This window comes from Petaurus breviceps, unplaced genomic scaffold (assembly GCF_028583685.1).
Source record: "Petaurus breviceps papuanus isolate PSGF00001 unplaced genomic scaffold, PetGlider_PUasm1.0 208, whole genome shotgun sequence".
Classification (NCBI taxonomy): Eukaryota; Metazoa; Chordata; class Mammalia; order Diprotodontia; family Petauridae; genus Petaurus; species Petaurus breviceps.
In genome coordinates this window covers 10,217,153-10,235,960 of record NW_027185852.1, presented here as the reverse complement: position 1 = coordinate 10,235,960, position 18,808 = coordinate 10,217,153, and the positions used below count along the sequence as shown (strand labels likewise).

Genomic DNA, 18,808 nt, shown 5'->3' with positions numbered 1-18,808 from the left:
AATAAAATATTGGATGTTGGAAGGGGTGTAGAAAAACTGAGACACTGATGCACTATTAGTGGAGTTGTGAACTGATCCTAGATTTCTAGAGAGCAATTTGGAACTATGCCCAAAGGGCTATAACACTGTGAACACCCTTTGATTCAACAATTTATCACTGCCAGGTCTATATCCCAAAGACATCCAATAAAGGGAAAAGGACCTATTTGTACAAAAATAATTATAGCAACTCATTTTGTAATGACTAAGAATTGGAACTCAAGGGGAAGCCCATCAATTGGGGAATGGCTAAACAAGCTGTGGTGATGATTGTAATGGAATATTATTGTGCTATAAGAGATGAGAATCAAAATGATTTCAGAAAAATCTGGAAAGATTTACATGAACTGAAGCATAGTGAATTGAAAGAACCAAGAAAATATTGTACACAGTAACAGCAATATTGTTTGCTGAAGAGCTGTGAATGACTTAGCTATTCTCTTTTTTTTCTGTTTGCTCTCTCTCTTTATTTTTTAAATGACTTTATTTACTTCATTCATTTCCATCAAATTTTGAGTTACAAATTTTCTCCTCGTTTTTCCCCCAACCACCACCCCAAAATAGCAGTCCCACAGGATATCCCCTCCTCCAATCTGCTCTCTCCCATATTTTCTCCCATACCCCTGTCGACTTTCCCAGTGGATCTCTATGCCCCAGTGCCTGTATATCTTATTTCCCGATTACATGTAAAATAGTATTAATAATAGTATATATGTGTGTGTATGTATATATATTTAAACATTTGATTTTAAAACTTTGAATTAAAGATTCATTCCCTTCCTCCCTTGTCACCCACACTTACTGGGAAGATAAGCAGTTCAGTATAGGTTGTACATGTGTGGCTAATGCAAAACAACAACATAGTAGATATATTGTAAAAGACTGACTATATTTCCCTCCCTCCTATCCCACCTCCCACTTGTTCTATTCTCTACTTTGATCCCATCCCTTTTCAAAAGTGGGTGCTTCCAACTTCCCTCCCCCTCAGCCTGCCCTCCCTTCCATCATCCCCCCTCTCATCCCCTTCCCCCCTTACTCTCCTGGAGGGTGAGATACCCTATTTAGTGTGTATTTCATTCCCTCCCCAAGCCAAATTCAATGGGAATAAGGTTGACCCATTCCCTTATGCCTTCCTATTCTTCCCCTCCATTGTAACCATTTTCCCTTGCCTCTTCTATATGAGATAGTTTGCCCCATTCTGTCTTTCCCCATCTCCTCTTATTATATTCCTCTCTCACCTCTTAATTTCACCTTTTAAGTATCATCCCTTCCTGTTAAATTGGTCCTGTACCCTCTATCTATGTATACCTGCAAACATATATACACACATTCACATATGTATTCATATGCCCATATACCCTCATATATATACATATATATGTAGACATATATATATATTTCTATTCCCTTCAACTACTGAGAAAGGTTTCATCAGTTACAATTATTGTTTTTCCACATAGGAATGTTCATAGTTCAACTTTGATAATTCCTCATGATTTCTTTTTCCTGTTTACCTTCTCATGCTTCTCTTGCTTCTTGTATCTGAATGTCAAATTTTCTATTCAACTCTGTTTTTTTCAGCAAGAATGGTTGAAAGTCCTCTATTCCACTGAATGACCATATTTTCCCCTGAAACATGATACTCAGTTTTGCTGGGTAGGTGACTCTTAGTTTTAATCCCAGCTCCTTTGACCTCTGGAATATCATATTCTAAGCCCTTTGATCCCTCATTGTAGAAGCTGCCAGATCGTGGGTAATCCTGATTATGTTTCCACAATATTCAAATTCCTGGCTGCTTGTAATATTCTCTCCTTAATCTGGGAATTCCAGAAGCTGGCTATAATATTCCTAGGAGTTTTCTTTTTGGGATCTTTTTCAGGAGGTGATCGATGGATTCTTTCAACTTCTATTTTGCCCTCTGGTTCTAAAACAGTAGGGCAGTTTTCTTTGAGAACTTCCTGGAGGATGATTTCTAGGTTTTTACTTTGATCATGGCTTTCAGGTAGCCCAATAATTTTTGAATTATCTCTCCTGGATCTATCTTCCAGGTCAGTGGTTTTTCCCATGAGATATTTCACATTGCCTTCTATTCTGTCATTTATTTGGATCTGTTTAACAGCATCTTGATTTCTCATAAAATCATTAGCTTCCATTTGCTCCAGTCTAATTCCAGTGATTCTCCTCAGTGAGCTTTTGAGATTCTTTTTCCATCTGGCAAATTTGGCTTTTTAAGGCATTCTTCTCCTCATTGGCCTTTTTGAGCCTCTTTTGCCATTTGAGTTAGTCTATTTTTTAAGGTGTTATTTTCCTCAGTCAGGCTGTTGACTCTCATTTTTATAATTTTCTTGCATTGTTCTCATTTCTGACTGGGTCCCAAAGTCCAGACTGAACTGACCTCTCACTTTGTCCTTCGCATCTGTGTTGATAAATCTGGAAACGGCTACAGCTGCTGCTGATCTGGCAGCTGGTCAGGCCCGCCCTGGGGCTAAAGCCTCAGTGTGGGCCTGGGCTCGGCTCCCAGAGGGCTGTGCTGGCCGATTCCTGCCGGCTTGCTGGGCTGCCCTCAGTGGGAGGTTAGCTTCTCTGTGTCATTTTGTGGTTTCTGCCATGACTTAGCTATTCTCAACAATATAATAATCTAAAACAATACCAAAGGATTTATAATGAAGCATATTATCCATGTCCAGAGGAAAAATGGATATTGATTGAATACAGTCAGAAGCATGCTATTTTTCAATTTCTTTAATTTTTCACCTTTTTTCTTCAATCTTCTTGTACAAAATGATTAATGTGGAAATTTTTGCATAATTAAAAATAAAATAAAGGTTGCTGGTGGGTTGCATTTCTTCTTTTAAGAACTACCTATTTAGGTCCTTTGGCCACCTTCTCCCTGCCCCCTTTACTATTAATTCAAATTCATGCTAGGACAGGGGATGTTATCTAGTAAGCATATTGATCATTCCACGTTCTCAGCACCATTCCCAAGTCTAGCTTTGTCAAAGCATTTAGAAAGTGAATTTATTTACATGAAGGTATGACCTCTATCAACCTAGACATAGCTTTTTCCAGGAAGACTGAGTGTTGATCTTTGAGAGTAGAGTTCTTGATTTTGCTCTGATGTATCCTGAAATTTATCCATCTATTTCTGTGGCTAGATTGGGTCTTAAAATATACATTTCAGGCTTTTGTGGTCTTCCTTTCATGGTTCTGATCTAGAACAGTATGTATGTGCACTTTAAAAAATCATTAGTTCAAAAATATAACAACGTTTCTATTATCCTTTGTGTCCTAACCTATTTTCCATAATTTGACTGAATCAAGATGACAAATGAACTCTGGTGGCCATTTCAGATCCAACAGAGTTGGACTAAGTGCAGTTTGAGGCATACAAGCACCTGATTTATAGATCACCAGGAGATATTTATGTCTTTTAATAGTTCTGTGCCTTACAATTCTATTCCAGAATGTAATAGAGAAGAGGAGAGCACCCTAGATCATCAATCTGGTGTCAGCTCTTAGAACAATGCTCTGGGGGGTCCTAGTTGGAAATATAACTTTCGATGCAAATAAGCAAGTGCACAATTCCTCTCCCTGCCTCCCTCCCTCTCCCCCACCCAGATTCAGTAATCACCATATTAGAGATGATGACAAAATTTGGCTTCTAACTTGGGGATGTTTTTTTCATGATTATAGCAATACATCATGTCACATGAGAATAAACCTCAGAATCATTTTCTTCACTTTATTGAGCTAAATCTATTTATATCATCTAGCACTTTATCACACTGGTTCTATGATATTTTAATCATAACTGTGAAGGGAGGGTGTTTCTGTGAACCTGGGCTTGACTACCTATTGAGCCTGGTGATGGCTAGGATCTGTGGACATGATTTATGAGGGCTTCTTTCTGTGATTACAATAGAAGAGGGCAATAAATGAGTAGGAGGGAGTGGGTAGAGGTTATTCTGGTCAATAAACATTTATTAAGCACTTACTATGTGCCAGGATTACTGTACTTAGTGTTGAGGATACAAATACAAAGATAGAAAGCAAGAAAGAAAGCCAGACAATCCCTGTCCTCCAAGACAATCTCACTTTGCATGGTGGAAAAGTCAGAGATGTCCCAGGTAAGAAATGAGAATATGTCTGAGTTGAACTGCTTCCTTAAATGGTGGTTTGAAGGTTCATGAACACATTCTCCAATCAGAGGGGCAGAGGCTGGTGATGAGGTAGAATGTCAGGGATGCTGGGATCTTGCATGATGTTTTCCAACAATGAGCTTCCTGGGGCATGGTGAAGACATCAGAGATGTTCTAGCATATTGCAACCAGGTGACCAAAGGTTGAGGGACTGGTATGAGTTGTCGTTTTTGTTCTTTCTAGGACTGATCAAAAGCAGATTGTGTGTGGCAGGGATCACTGTTTCAAGGAAGAGGTGGTTCTGTAACTGCCAGGCTAAGGAAGTAAGCAGCTTGATGGGATCCATGGTAAAGCAATGCTGTCCCTTGTACTTTCCTATGGTCTGACTACTCTTGTCCTTTTATAGACCCATTGGAGACTTCTGGCAGGAGGAATATCTCTAGCAACTAGTACCAAAGGAGCCCATAGTTTGGCACTTGATAGAGACCCTTAGTGCAGCAATAGGCCAGGGTGTCTTCCAAGCACAGGAACTTCTTTAGGTATGCTTCTTATAGAGTCAGCTATAATTGACTAATGTGTTAATTTGGAACGAAGAAGGATACATCTCAATCTGAATGTCTGGCTTTTGTTACAACTCAGCTTTGTTTTGCATTGATCTTAATTTGATTTCCTTTCCTGTTTTTCCTTTGCCAGGTGCCTCATCTCCAGACATGGAATCCAACTATGGTGGAGGTCTGCTTGACATGGTGAAAGGAGGTGCAGGGCGGCTCTTTAGCAACCTAAAGGACAACCTCAAAGACACCATTAAGGACACTTCTTCCAAAGTCATGCAGTCTGTTGCCAGGTATGCCCCTTGTCCTCTCCGTATTTAAACAAACCTTTCTCTGTAGTGAGGCATGTAAGCCAAACAAACCCTCCTACTGTTTGTTTTGCTCAAAGACAGCTGTGTTTATGGTACAATTACATGGGACCATTGGCCAAGAACCTTGCCTGCTGAGTGATGTCAGAATTTGAAAAGACAGGATGACTAGAGAGCCAGTGTTAGACTCAGGAAGACCTTGCCCCAAGTCCTGTGCTGACACATGCTGGCCATATGACCCTGAGCATGTCATTGAAACTCCTTGTGATTCCACCAACTCTCCAAGACTCTAAGTTTCAAAGTCATTGTTGCTGCACATTGGCATAGGAAGGTTCCTCCTTGTGTTAGTCAATATTCCAATGAATTCACAGGTCTGGAAAAAGGGAAAAAGTCATTTACAAATATGTTCTTTTGAAGAATGAGTGAGCATTCTCTGGAGTCTTCCCATCATCTACATTAATAGTTTCCAACCAGAAGCACTGACTGTGGGACTTGCAACACTCCTGAGTGCCTTGGAACTCGATTAAAATGGAATTGGGAAATATTTAACAAAATCAATAACAATACAGTAAAACCAGACAAGGTTAATTTGTGGTTTTCTAAGTCAATGAGCAGTTGTAGTGGGCTCCATTTCTGTTTGCGGTGGACTTGACCTATATCCCCATCATTGCATTTTCTCATTATGCTTTTTTGACCCCTTTTTGCCTGAAGGCAATTTCATTTCACCTGTTAATGATTTTCAGAGATGCTTTCTTGAGAGTAGTAAAAGACATTAGCTACCCTAACACAACATGGGGGATCTGGGCTTTGGCATTTGGAAGGGGTTTTTGATCCAACAAAGTGCTGCTTCTGGCAAATATGTATTCTAGCCAACACTTTAAGGTTCTAAGTTATGCTGAAGAAACTGAAGGGAGTTTCTTCCTCAGGGAGTTCATATACCAGTGAAATCACAGTTCTAGTCCCTATTCCTACTATTTGCTAGGCTGGAAAGGGACCTTAGAGACCATTAAGTCTAACCTCCTCATTTTACAGATGAAGAAATAAAAGTTACCAAGGGCAGCACAGTGGGTAGAACACCAGGTCTGGAGTCAGGAAGATCTGAGTTCAAATTTGGTCTGAGACACTTACTAGCTGCATGACCCTGTTAGCCTCAGTTTCTCATCTCTAAAATGAGCTGGGGGAAGAAGTGTCAAACCATCCCAGTGTCTTTGCTAAGAAAACACTCAAATGGGGTCATGAAGAGTTGGACATGACTAAAACGACTGAATAATAAGAAAGAGGCATCAGTGTTGTATAGAAGAATATATGGTGAGCTTTGTGGTCAATGAGGTCATTTAAAAAGATCCTAAAACTCCGTACTTGAAGACAGTATTGATGGGCCCCATTAGAAGGTTCTGTGATGTTGAAATTGAGGGGGAGGTGAAACTGAGGCTGATTAAGCACTTTGAAATGTGGGCTGCCTTAGGAGGAGCTAGAGACCTAGATTTGTAATGAAGTCTAGGAAAAAAGAAAGAAAAAAGATAATCACCAGAGACATAAGTATGGTCAGTATATCTGTGGGGAAGAGCATAGAAGTGGAAGCCTGAAGTATGGACACCATTCATACTAAATAGGCAGAATACAGGAATAGTAATTTCCCAAACAAAATCAATGGGAGCCATTGTCCGACTAAAGTAAACAAGGTGTATCTCTGTCTAGGAGAAAATTAGCAAGAAAAGACTGATGGACCATGTCAGAGAGCTAGAGAACTCAATCAAAAGAATGAGGTAGACTTTGGATGGGACCATTGGTAAGGTTAAATAGTGCCTACTATGTTCAGACTCATACATTCTTTACATGCTAGTGCCTGCCCCTTTATCTTGTCTGTAGTTAGTTATGTATATATTGTTTTTAAATTTTTTTCTATGTTTATTTTTAGTTTTCAACATTCATTTTCACAAGAATTTGAGTTACAAATTTTCTCCCTGTCTTTCCCCTGCCCCCACCCAAAATAGTGAGCCTACTGAATACTCCTTCCCCCAATCTGTTCTCTCAGTACCTGTATATCTTATTTCTCAGTTGCACGTAAAAAAACAATTTTTTAAACATTTGTTTTTAAAACTTTGATTTTTAGATTCTTTCCCTTTTTCCCACCTCACCCACCCTGGGAAGATAAGTAATTCAATATAGGTTGCACATGTGTAGTTAAATGCAAAGCATTTCCATAGTAGATATATTGTGAAAGACTAATTATATTTCCCTCCATCCTATCCTGCCCCCCACTTGTTCTATTTTCTACTTTGACCCTGTCCCTTTTCAAAAGTGTGTGCTTCTAACTACCTTCTCCCCCAATCTGCCCTCCCTTCTATCATCCCCCCTCTTATTCCCTTCCCCCCTATTTTCCTGTAGGGTAAGATACCCAATTGAGTGTGTATTATTCCCTCCTTAAACCAAATTCAGTGAGAGTAAGGTTGAGCCATTCCCTTTCACATTCCTGTTCTTTCCCTCCATTGTAACAGTTTACCCTTGCCTCTTTTATATGAAATAATTTACCCTATTCATTTCTCCCTTTCCCCTCTCATTATAATCCTCTCTCACGTCTTAATTTTATTTTTTAGATATCATCCTTTCCTATTCAACTGATCCTGTGCTCTCTGTCTATACATGTATACACATATACCCACACTATCATACATATTTATACACACATAACCTCCTATATATACATATATGTATGTATACATATATATTCCCTTCAACTATCCTCATATTGAGAAAAGTCTCATGAATTACAATTATCATTTTTCCATGTAGGAATGTAAGTAGTTCGGGGCGGGTAGATGGCACAGTGAATAAAGTGCTGGCCCTGGAGTCAGGAGGACTCGAGTTCGGTTCCAGCCTCAGACACTTAACACCCACACAAAAAAATTAGCCGTGTAATCTTGGGCAAGTTACTTAACTCCAACTGCCCTCTAAAAGGCAAAAAAAGGAAAAAATGGAATGTAAATAGTTCAACTTTAATAAATTCTTTATGATTTCTTTTTCCTGTTTACCTTCTTATACTTTTCTTGCTTTTGTATTTGAAAGTCAAATTTTCTGTTCAGCTCTGTGTTTTCATCAAGAATAGTTGAAAGTCCTCTATTTCATTGAATGACCATATTTTCCCCTGAAGCATTATACTCAATTTTGCTGGGCAGGTGATTCTTGGTTTAAATCCTAGCTCCTTCGACCTCGGGATGTATATATTGATTCTGCTATTAGAATGTAAGGTCATTGAGGGAAAGAATTGACATTGGCTTTTTTGTTTGCACTTCCAGGGCTTAGCCCAAGTACCTTATAAATAAGTTAGTGCTTAAAAAACACTTAATAAAAACTCTCTAAGATGATGTTGCAGAGAAGTTGATGACCTGGGTTTGATAGAAGGAGGTTCCTTACCTGGTAGTTCCCTATGCCCAATGAAATCACCTTCCCTGTCCTTACAGTATGCCATGCTGGAAGGGGACCTTCAAGGCCACTGACTCTTATAAGCTCTTTATTTTATAGATGAGGAAATTGTTTCCCAGAGAAGTTAAAATGATTTGCCCAGGTTACACACAGCTGGTTGGTTGACTGATATGTGTAGCTTCACAGAAAATTGAAGACATGGTGCTTCCCCATCAAAAAATGCTTTAAGCTTAACTGGGGAGGTAGAAACAGAAATAAATGCTCCTGAACAAAAGTGATGGAAAAATGTATAGCCTTTTGCCCCCAATATAGTGACATATGCTCATGTTAAGTAACGTGGAAGGATGTGAGTGGGGGAGAATTGTAGTCAGTAGAGAAGGAGATGCTATAGCTATTTTGGTATGACTGGAGTTGAGTGTACTTGCCATTAGGCACTAAGTGCATACCTTTCTGTTCAAAGTCTGCCTATCTTAGTGCTCTCCATCTTGAGTTATTTCAGTGTAGATTGTGAGGCTGGGACATTGCTACTAATGAGTATTCAAAATTTCTCTGTTCTAGAATGTCATGGGTTCTTGGAGTGACATCTAAAGAGGGAGTGAGGAGGTAGCTTTTGGGCACTGTAGACAGGACACTTAAGTAAAAAAGGATTGTTCAGTGAATCAATGTTGATAACAGAAGGATGATTCCTTTGGCAGAGTAAATGCGTCAAGGTGGTCAAAATTCATCTCTGTGTTAAAAGGACGTGTAGTGGATCTCTTGGGATTATTTTCAATACTCTTTTATTGGGGTGGGGGATGAAGAGGGACAGGTGATTGAGGCTAGAAGCTAAGTGGATTGTTTTAGTGCATGTGGGTCCAGTTCTTAACCAATATCTTTCCCTTCTTGTTTTTAGTTACACTAAGGGAGAATTAGACATTTCCTACATTACCTCCAGAATCATCGGTAAGTTTCTTATTTTCCATATGACTGCAAGAACATAGCCTTGACCTGATGCCAATCATGATGGGCACCTGTTTATCAGAATTCTTTTTCTTCCCTTCTTAGTGATGTCCTTTCCCGCAGAAGGAGTTGAGCTAGGATTCAGGAATCAGATAGAAGATGTCCGAACCTTCTTGGATTCCAGGCATCCCGACCATTATACAGTGTTCAATCTATCACCCAAATCCTATCGCAGTGCCAAGTTTCACAACAGGGTGAGTGTTCCTTGATCTGGGGTCGCAGCTAGGATCTAGCTCAGGGTCCATTTCTAAGAGTTCGACTGAAGATACCTTTTCCTTTGAGAGCAGAAGAGATTAAGAATGCCAACTCTGGCAGATTTATATCATTCAGCGTTTATTAGGTGTTTGTCAGAGATCTTGAAAAATTCCTTGGGTGAAAATATATGCAGGAAGGAATCATCTGTCGTCATGGCTGGGTTGACATTCACACCTTTTAATTTAGGGTGAAAAATATTCTGTGGTTGGTTAGCTCAGTGAGTCAGTGTCAATGAAGGTCATGTTGGAGGTTCTCAGCCCAAAGAAGCCTATAGAAACTGTAGGATTTAGAACAAGAAGGGTCTTGAGAATTCATTCAGTCAAGTCCAAAAGCATTTATCATGTGTTTCATATTCACCAAGCACTGGGTCTACTAGCGAAGGCCAACTGTCTGCTTCTATCGCTTCATTTTCCAAATGTTGAAATGGAGGTAAAGCCATGACTTGGGGGACCCTGCTAACTGTGGTCCGAGTATTTGGAGCCTTGTTCCGTGGAAGAAGGAACAGATTTATTCTATTTGGAAGGAAGGGAATGAACATTTATCAAATGTCTATTAAGTGCTAATCCTTAAAAATTTTATCTCATTTTATCCTCACAACAACTCTGGATGTAGGTGCTATTATTATCCCCATTTTATAGAGGAGGAAACTGAGGGAGATGTTAAGTAGCTTGCTCAGGGTCACATAGCTGATAAAGTGTCTGAGGTAAGATCTGAACTCTTCCTGATTCCAGGCCCAGTGCTCTGTCCACTGTGCTGTTCAAATGTGGTCTTAGACACTTACCAGCTGTGTGAACCTCCTCCAGCCTCAGTTTCCTTATCTGTAAAATGAAACAGATAATAGCACTTGCATCCCAGGCTTGTTTTGAGGGTACAAAGATATTTGTAAACATTTTGTAAACTCTAAAATGCTTTATAAATGCTATTTATTGTGATGATCTCTGGGCTTATGAAAACATCCAGGAAACAATGAATTCTCCCCTTTATTTCTTATACTGGCATTTGGATCCTCTAGGAACAAGGAATAGGTAGCACTTTCCAAAGTATTTTTAAAAATCCTTTTTTTAAAAATGACATTAAAAAAATCCAACCATTAGAACAACCCACCAGGTAAAATATGTTTTATGACACCTCTGTAACATCTATTACTAGATCTAAAGGATGTGAATAGCACCACACTGCAAATGGGCCAGGTGATGCTTTTTTAATTAAACAAAACCAACTTTGATGTCAGCCAAGGGGTATGAACTCTTTTTCTGTCATGGATGGGACACCTTTGGCTATAAGCTGGTAAAGCCTATGGACCCCTTTCTCAGAATGCTTAAAGTTAAATACCTAGGATTACAAATGAAACCAATTATATTGAAATACAGTTCTCAAGCTATATTCCCAGACCTCAGGTTAAGAACATCTGGGGGAAATAAGCCTTTCGAGCTGCCCTTCTATGTTGGATGATTTCTCTGTCCTGGCTGGTCTTTAGTATGGCGGTCAGCACATTTTAGGACTTGGGTTCTTAATCTAGTTCCATGGTTAGATTTCAGGGAATCCATTACCTTGGGTGGACAAATATAGACATCTATCTTTATTTTCACTGATGTCTAACTGAAACTTAGTGTTTCCTTCATTACAAATTAAAACAAACAACCCATCACCATGAGAAATGTAGAACCTACCTCTCAGAATTGTGAGGATCACAGGAGAACATTCATGAGAAGTGGCTGTTCTATCTATGGGCATTATCTGGAATAAATGACTTTCTGGTTACATTTAATGCACCTAGTAGCCTGTGGTCAGGTTTGCTGTTGATCAATGAGGTGATGTCTATTCCAATAATATTTATGCCATTTTCCCGTTTGTTGCATAGTTGGATAAATCAGTCGGATTCTTCATTCTTGGCCATGTTCTAGTCTTTGTATTAATGCTGCTGAGGGTGATGAGCCTCTGGTCTCAGGAATATTGTACAGGGATTTCAATCCACATACATTTATTAAGATTTTACTTTGGGTCAGGCTCAGAATACAAAAGCAAAGAATGCAACAGCACATACTCACAGAGCTTATGTTCTGTTGGGAGAGACAAGTGTTTATTTAAGTATGGGCAGAAAATGAGAACAAATATGGTGTAGTTAATGTAAAGACTGCTAGGTGGTGAGGTAGCTGGAGTGCCAGGCCTAGAGTCAGGAGGACTCATCATCCTGAGCTCAGATCTAGCTATGTGACCCTGGGTAAGTCACTTAATACTGTTGGCCTCAGTTTCCTCATCTGCAAAATGATTTTGGAGAAGGAAATGGAAAATCATTCTAGTTTCTTTGCCAAGAAAACTACAAATAGAGTCACAGAGTTGGGCCCAATTGAAAACAAATGAACAACAGAAAGTTAAGGTAAGGTACTTGGGGGCGGGGAGTAAGGAGAAGAGAAAGGCACTAGTAATTGAGGTCGATGTTAGCATAATTTCCAAATATTTTTGTTCTCCTTAACATCAGTGGAAGTGGTCATGGTGAATTCAACTGAAGATAAACAAAATAACCCAGGGCAGACAAGCAAACCCTCAGTAGGTGCTAAGCTGTTGGGGACCCACATGTCTTAAGTGCTGTGTGGTTTCTGAGCCGGCAGAGGGCAGTGTGGTCTGGAATGGCTGGGGATGCTTTCTTACAGGAGAGCTGAGTCTTGTTCTTGCTGGCTGGGATTTGGACAGGAGCAGAGAAGGAGAGAAAGGACTTACTTTTGTCTTGAGTAATGTCCATCGCCATTGGGAATGTGACGGCTTCATTGTCCCCAGAGTTCATGTCACTCAAACTTGCACATCCCCATCTGGTCCTGAGCCTCTGCTGGCAGCTGCCCTCAGACCTCTTTAAGGCCACCCCCTTCTACTCTGCAGCAGATGGCCTCAAGTTAGCAGCATTGCTGACTCAGTTGGCACCCACTTTGGTGCTCTGTCCCCTCAGCCCATTAGCCACTTGTGGGTTTTACTCACTTTGCTTCCTCCAAAGAATCTTTGCTTCTCTCCTCTCACACAGCAACCTTTAGGATTTTCAGAAACACACACACACACCCCTCCCCACACTCCACCCCCACATGTTTACACTCTGCTGTCTTTCTCCTTTTCTTAACAATGACAATGACTGATGTTGGTCTAGCCCTCAGCCTTTATAAAGCACTTTGTGGACATGCCTCTCCCTTGACCTCATAACAAATCTGCTGAGCAAATTGGGTAAGCATTGGTATCCCCGTTTTACAGAGGACAAGTAAAGTTACTGTCCCGATGTTATAGAACCCATATCCTAAGCCAGGGCCCTTTTATTCCAAGCCCAGGGTTCTTTCCTCTGCATTCCTACCATGTTCGCCCATCAGATGGCATGCCATAGGATCATGGGATCCAAAGAGTTAGAGCTCATCACTTTAGAAGTCATGGCGTCTAACAGCCATATTTTACAGATGAGACCATTCGGGCCCATAAGGATTAAATGACTTGCCCAGTGTCACAAAAATCTTAGGCAAGATTTGAACCAGCCTTCCTGACTGCCTGGTTTACCCACTACATTATGCTGTCACACTCAGTGTCCTTCCAAATTCATGGTAATGGCAGAGGTCACTTTTTAAAGTTGGAATGAACACATATTAAACACTTGCTGTATGCAAAGCACCATGCTGGGGCTGTGGATAAAGAGCTCCGTGACTGGAGCGTCTCCTGCTGACCACTTTTTTCTCATTTTGGTATCTTCTGTAGATATCTTCGGTCTGCTTCTCTGGGAACACATTGTTTCCCTTAATAGAATAGAAGTTTCTTGAGGGAAGATAGTATCACTTTGGCAGTGCCCAGCGTGTTGCCTGGTATGTGTCAGGTGCTCAATAAATGCTGCCAGGCTGACCCCCAGATGGTATTTCTCCCATTCTCACAGCACGTTTGTTTGTTGACTTGCTGCACTTCTCTGCATTCTTCATGCATGTTTGTCTTTCCCCTCATTCTAAGTTCAACCTGCCAGAGGGTGGTGTGGTCCTGTGTGGTCCAGGGCACGGCTGCAGACAGACTATGAGACCGCAGCCTTCTGTACAACATCTAGAGAAGTTCTCATTGTAAACACCCAGTCCATGTAGCCGTCTTGTATACAGCCTGTAGAAGATGTCACTTCCAGTTCTGCCCACACAGGAAATTCCATATTGTCTAGAGGGGGTGACTGACTGTCTCCTGGGGGGAGGGGACGTTTCAATTGGTCTTTAAAGAGTGGGTGGGGGCTCAACATTGAGAAAGGGCATTCCAGGCCTAGAGAGAGGCAGGAGCAGGAGAAAACAAGGACAGACATGTCAGATTAAGCTGAAGTGGGGAATTGGTGGTGACGTAGCAGTGGAGGAGGCCAGAGAGGCGTCCAGTCCATGCTCTGAATTTCTGCTTAGAAACGACTTCCCTGAAGAGTTTTCTCCTGCTGCCCATTTTTAATGGGTGACTTCATTAGTATTCAATTATGCTAAGAGGCCACACGGTCTGGCAGGGGCTACATGAAATAATGATGTCTCAGAGTATTTGGGAACACATTCATGCCCAGGCCCTTGGCAGCTGCTGTGATCAGGGCTGAGCTGAGCAGCTGTGCTGGGGAAGACCAGGGGCTGGAGGCAAAGGGATGAAGTATGCATCCTCTCAGGACTATTTACTGCCTGGATGACCTTGGACAAGTCACTTCTGAGTGCCACAGTAAAATGAGGGGATTGGACTAAGTAGCCTGCAAAGCCCTTCAGCTTCAGATTTATGACTTTAATTCGAATTCTAGCTCTACCATTCACTGCCTGGGTAACACTGGGCAAGACTTTTAACCCCTTTGTGCCTTGGTTTCCTCTTCTATAAAATGAGGTGGTTGGACTAGAAAGTATCTAAGATTATTCTAGAGCTATGATCTTATGATGTTATGACCCTCCTTGATGTTATCTTTCTCCCCTCACCTTCCCTCTCCTCTATTCTTCTTTCTTTCTTCTCTCCTCTTCCTCATTTCTCCAACTGTGTCTGTTTTTCTCTCTGTCTCTGTTTCTGTCTCTGTCACACACACACACACACACACACACACACACACAGCTCAGCTACCACAGCTATGGTAGGGGTATCAAGCTTTCTTTTTTTAAGCTGGCCTTGGCTGCAGTCTACAGAATGTTCCATGGCCCTTTCCTCCCTACCATCTCCTGTCATTGTGGGGTTCCTAAGCACCACAGGAGTTGCAGGTGGGAAGGAGAAAACCATGGAGAGTCTCCCTTGGGAATAGGCAGAGAGCTCCATGGTCCCCCAGGTCCTTGACTTGGGAAGGCAGCAGATTTAGAGGACAGAAAGCACAGTCCTTCCTTCAGTGGTGTAGAAACCACCCAGCTGAGCCCCTCATTAGTGAGATTAGTTAAACTAGGCAGCCTCCAGATGGTGGCTGGGGGGAGCTTTTCCCTACCTCTCTCTCCCTCCTTTCCCATGCAGAAGCTTCCCCAGCAGTGACCTTGCACACATAGCCTGGGGTCTCTGTCTCTTCCCTCACTCTCAAGTCAACGGAGAACCTGGTTTGTAGGACTTGCCCCAGGTACCAAAATTCCTAGGTATGGCTCTGTGTAAGAGCTTTAAAAATCAAGTACCGTTTTCCATGAGCCTCCATTTTCTCATCTTTGAAATGGGGATGAGAGGTTTGGATTAGAGGTGGGTTTTTTAACCATTGTTGGTTTTCAGGGAGGGGCGTGGCATGTGAATTTGGAGAGGCAAACAATCATACATCTTCATTTTCACTAACCGCTGCTGCCCGAAATGCAGCCACTTCCTTCAGTTATGCATTAAAAGCACACCCAACGTTCTGAGAAGGGCTGGGAGGTTCCCGATGCTTAGTGGATGTTGGTGATCCCTTGCAGCACCAATGTTCATGGTTTTGAGACTTTCCCTAGGTCAGTGGCACAGAAGAGAAAGTGCTGAACTTGTAATCGGACAGACCTGTGTTCCAGTCTTGTCTGAGATGCTCTCTTGTTATATTACTCTGGGCAGATCACGGTTCCTTCTCCAGCCTCAGTCTTCTCATCTGTAAAATGGGAATCATAATAGCATCAGCCTCACAGAGTTTTTGTTAGTAGCAAATGAGGTGGCACGTGAAGTGCTTAACAAAACTTAAAAGGTAGTGATGCAGCTCATTCCTGTCCTGGTGGGATGGGGAGGCTCCAGCCCCACTCTGACCCTTGCTACCTGAGTGACCTTGGCCAAGTCTTTTGGCCTCTAGTTCTCAAGCTTCTTCATGTGCTTAAAAAAACTGAGAAGAGAGAACACTGTGCCCCAGAGGCCCTTCCATACATGAGACTTATTCTCCTTCTGGATCTTTCTTCTCTTGGACAAAGGTAGTATTGTCTTTGGATCATTAAAGGAAAATTCAGTGTGCAGCCCAGAAGGGCTGCCCCCTCCCGACTTATTGAGACCAATGACATAGTGGACACCTCGTTGTTCAGTTGTGGGTTTTTTTGGGGGGGGATGCAGGGCAATTGGGGGTAAGTGACTTGGCCAAGGTCACACGACTAGTAAGTCTTAAGTGTATGAGGCCAGATTTGAACTCAGGTTCTCCTGACTCCAGGACCGGTGCTCTATCCACCATACCACCTAACGTCCCAGAAGATACCTAGCCTTCTACAAATCACCCCATGATGCCTCTGTCAGAGGGTGAGCATGAGGTAGTAGAGTGTGAGGCTGAACTAATGTGGCACTTCTTGAATGCTCAGTTATGCCATCCCACTTCCATTTTGTGGACTTGGAGTAGAAGGCCAGACAAGGTTTCCTTCTCTATAAAATACAAAAGAGCATCCCTTCTGGGTCTGCATTCTACAGAAGGGGAACACCACATTAGAAGCATAGAAAAGCCTCCCAGGTGGTCCCTCTTCCTTACCCTCCTGGCTGCAGAATGTTTTTAGAGCCAAATCGATTGTTACTTCAGAAATCAAAATACTCTGGCCAGCTCCAGGATATCACCTCCCCTCCCCGCCCAACTTTCTAAATTATTTGTGTGTGTGTGTGTGTGTGTGTGTGTGTGTGTGTGTGTGATATAGCAGGTGTCTAGAGCTTGCCCGAGAGCCCTTAGGAATGTAACTGCTCCTTCTGTCTCCATTTTCAGTGTCTGGATTCAGGTGGGAAGCAGGAAGAACAAGCAGGGTCCCCTTCACCTTAGACTTAATCTTTCCCTGCCTGTGGAACCAACAATCAGTGTTTCAGGGGAGGATGTGTAGCCTGATGGACAGAGAATCAGTGCTGAAATCTGGTTAAAATCCTACCCCCGACTAGCTCTGTGAGTCTGGGATGCTCAAATTCCTTTTCTGAGCAGCAGTTTTCTCATCTGGAAAATGGGATTGTACCTACATCTTCGGGTTAGCAGGAAGATCTATTGAGAGAAGGAATGCAAAGCTATTTCTAAATCTTAAAAACCTATTTACTTTCTCTTCCTCTACTAGGTTCTTTAACTCAGTTTATAAACATACTTAAGTTTTTCTTGTCCTGAAAAACAAATGAACAACTTTCTTTGATCCCAATATTCCCTCGTGATATTAACCTTTCTCTCTCCTTCACTTCACCGTCAAACTCCTATTAAAAAACAATTGGCTGTCATGGATTCTCATCTACACCTGTGACTTCCATGATCTTCCCTCACCAACTGACTCTTGGCTCCCTTACATCCACCCCTTGACTTCTGCCCTGAGCACCAGCCCCTGCTCTTCATCTGCCAGTGGATGCTGTATCTTTTCCTGGTTTCTTGTCATCATATATTAAGGGCAAGAGTTTACACTACAGAACACGTCCTCTTTCCTCAAACTGCCATGGCCCCAGCCACCTCTTAGTTGTCCAAGTTCATGACCTTGGAGTTCATCTAGTAAAGGAGTGTCACTATATCTACTTTGGCCACATACCCTATATTTGGCCATTCCTGTACAGGAATGTACATTGCTAGAGTGGAAATTCAAACCCTCATTTCTTCTCACCTGGTCTTGTCCAACTGAATCTAGCCTTTAGGCCATCTATTTTCTACATTGCAGCTCCTGTAATTTCTCTAATGTGAAGTCAATCCAGCCCCACTTATGAGAGCTTCAGGGGCTCCTGATTGACTGCCAAGCCAAATATAAGCTCCTGCCTTTACATTTGAAGCCCCTCCTGGTGTGGGTTCAACCATCCCTTTAATGCTTCACTTTTTACTTTCTATATTCCAGTCTATGAGCAGTAGCAGAGTGTAGTAGACATTGCAATGGTCGTGAAGGCAGGGGGACATACGTTCACTTCCTGCTTACGATGCCACGTGACCTAAGGGATTCTCAAGGTCTTCTTCTATTTTGGCAACTCCATAGCAATTAAATTCTAAGACACAGACAATCAATCAATCAAACAACAACAAAAACAAATCAAACATTTATTGCATGCCTACTATGTGCCAGGTATTGTGTTCAGAGCTGGGGACACAAAAAGAGGCAAAAGACAGTCCCTGTCCTCGAGGAGCTTCCAATCTCATGAGGGAAGACAGATTAGAATCTTCTCTTCAGAGCTCTTCTTCATAGGGATGTATTTACTTGTATTTCAACCAAGCTGGGCTCTCCTCCATCCCTTGAGACCAGGGTCTGTGCTGTATTCGTCTTTGTATGCCCAGCTCCCAGAACAGGACTTTGCAGAATATAGGTGCCTTATAACTGGGCTTCTCCGAGCCTCAGTTTCCTCATCTTCTGATAAAAACTGTGTTTACTTCCCCTTTGGGTTGTTGTGAGGTTTAAATCAGATAATGTATGTAAAGGCCTTTGAAATCTTTAGAAGTTCATATTAATGTCATGGGTTGTTAGTGGTGTGATTATTTTCCAGGCCTGCAATTTCATTGGCGTAGGGAGCTCCCAGATAAGGGAACTCTTTCTGCCAAAGCAGTTCAGCACCTTCTCTGCTGCTTACATTCACTGAGAAGTGACTTGTCCAAGGTCACATATCTGTCAGAGGTAGGACTTGAACCCAAACCATTCTGCTAACAAGGCTGGCCCTCTGTCCACTGTACCATACAGTGTCTCTTTATAGTAATTATATTGTTTTGTGGTTATTGTAATTATTGTTGTTGTTAGTTTAATTGACTTAAGTACACTGTGCT

At 41.8% G+C, this 18,808-nt stretch overlaps 1 protein-coding gene across 1 annotated transcript in view; it reads left to right on the top strand.

The window, feature by feature from the left end:
* Positions 1-18,808, top strand: part of LOC138165262 (auxilin-like) — a 137,231-nt gene that overhangs the window by 63,804 nt on the left and 54,619 nt on the right. Inside the window, exons 2-4 of the mRNA XM_069093404.1 lie at positions 4,872-5,022; positions 9,353-9,402; positions 9,505-9,653. Coding sequence (XP_068949505.1) covers positions 4,872-5,022; positions 9,353-9,402; positions 9,505-9,653 — 350 coding nt within the window. The remainder of the gene's footprint in view (positions 1-4,871; positions 5,023-9,352; positions 9,403-9,504; positions 9,654-18,808) is intronic.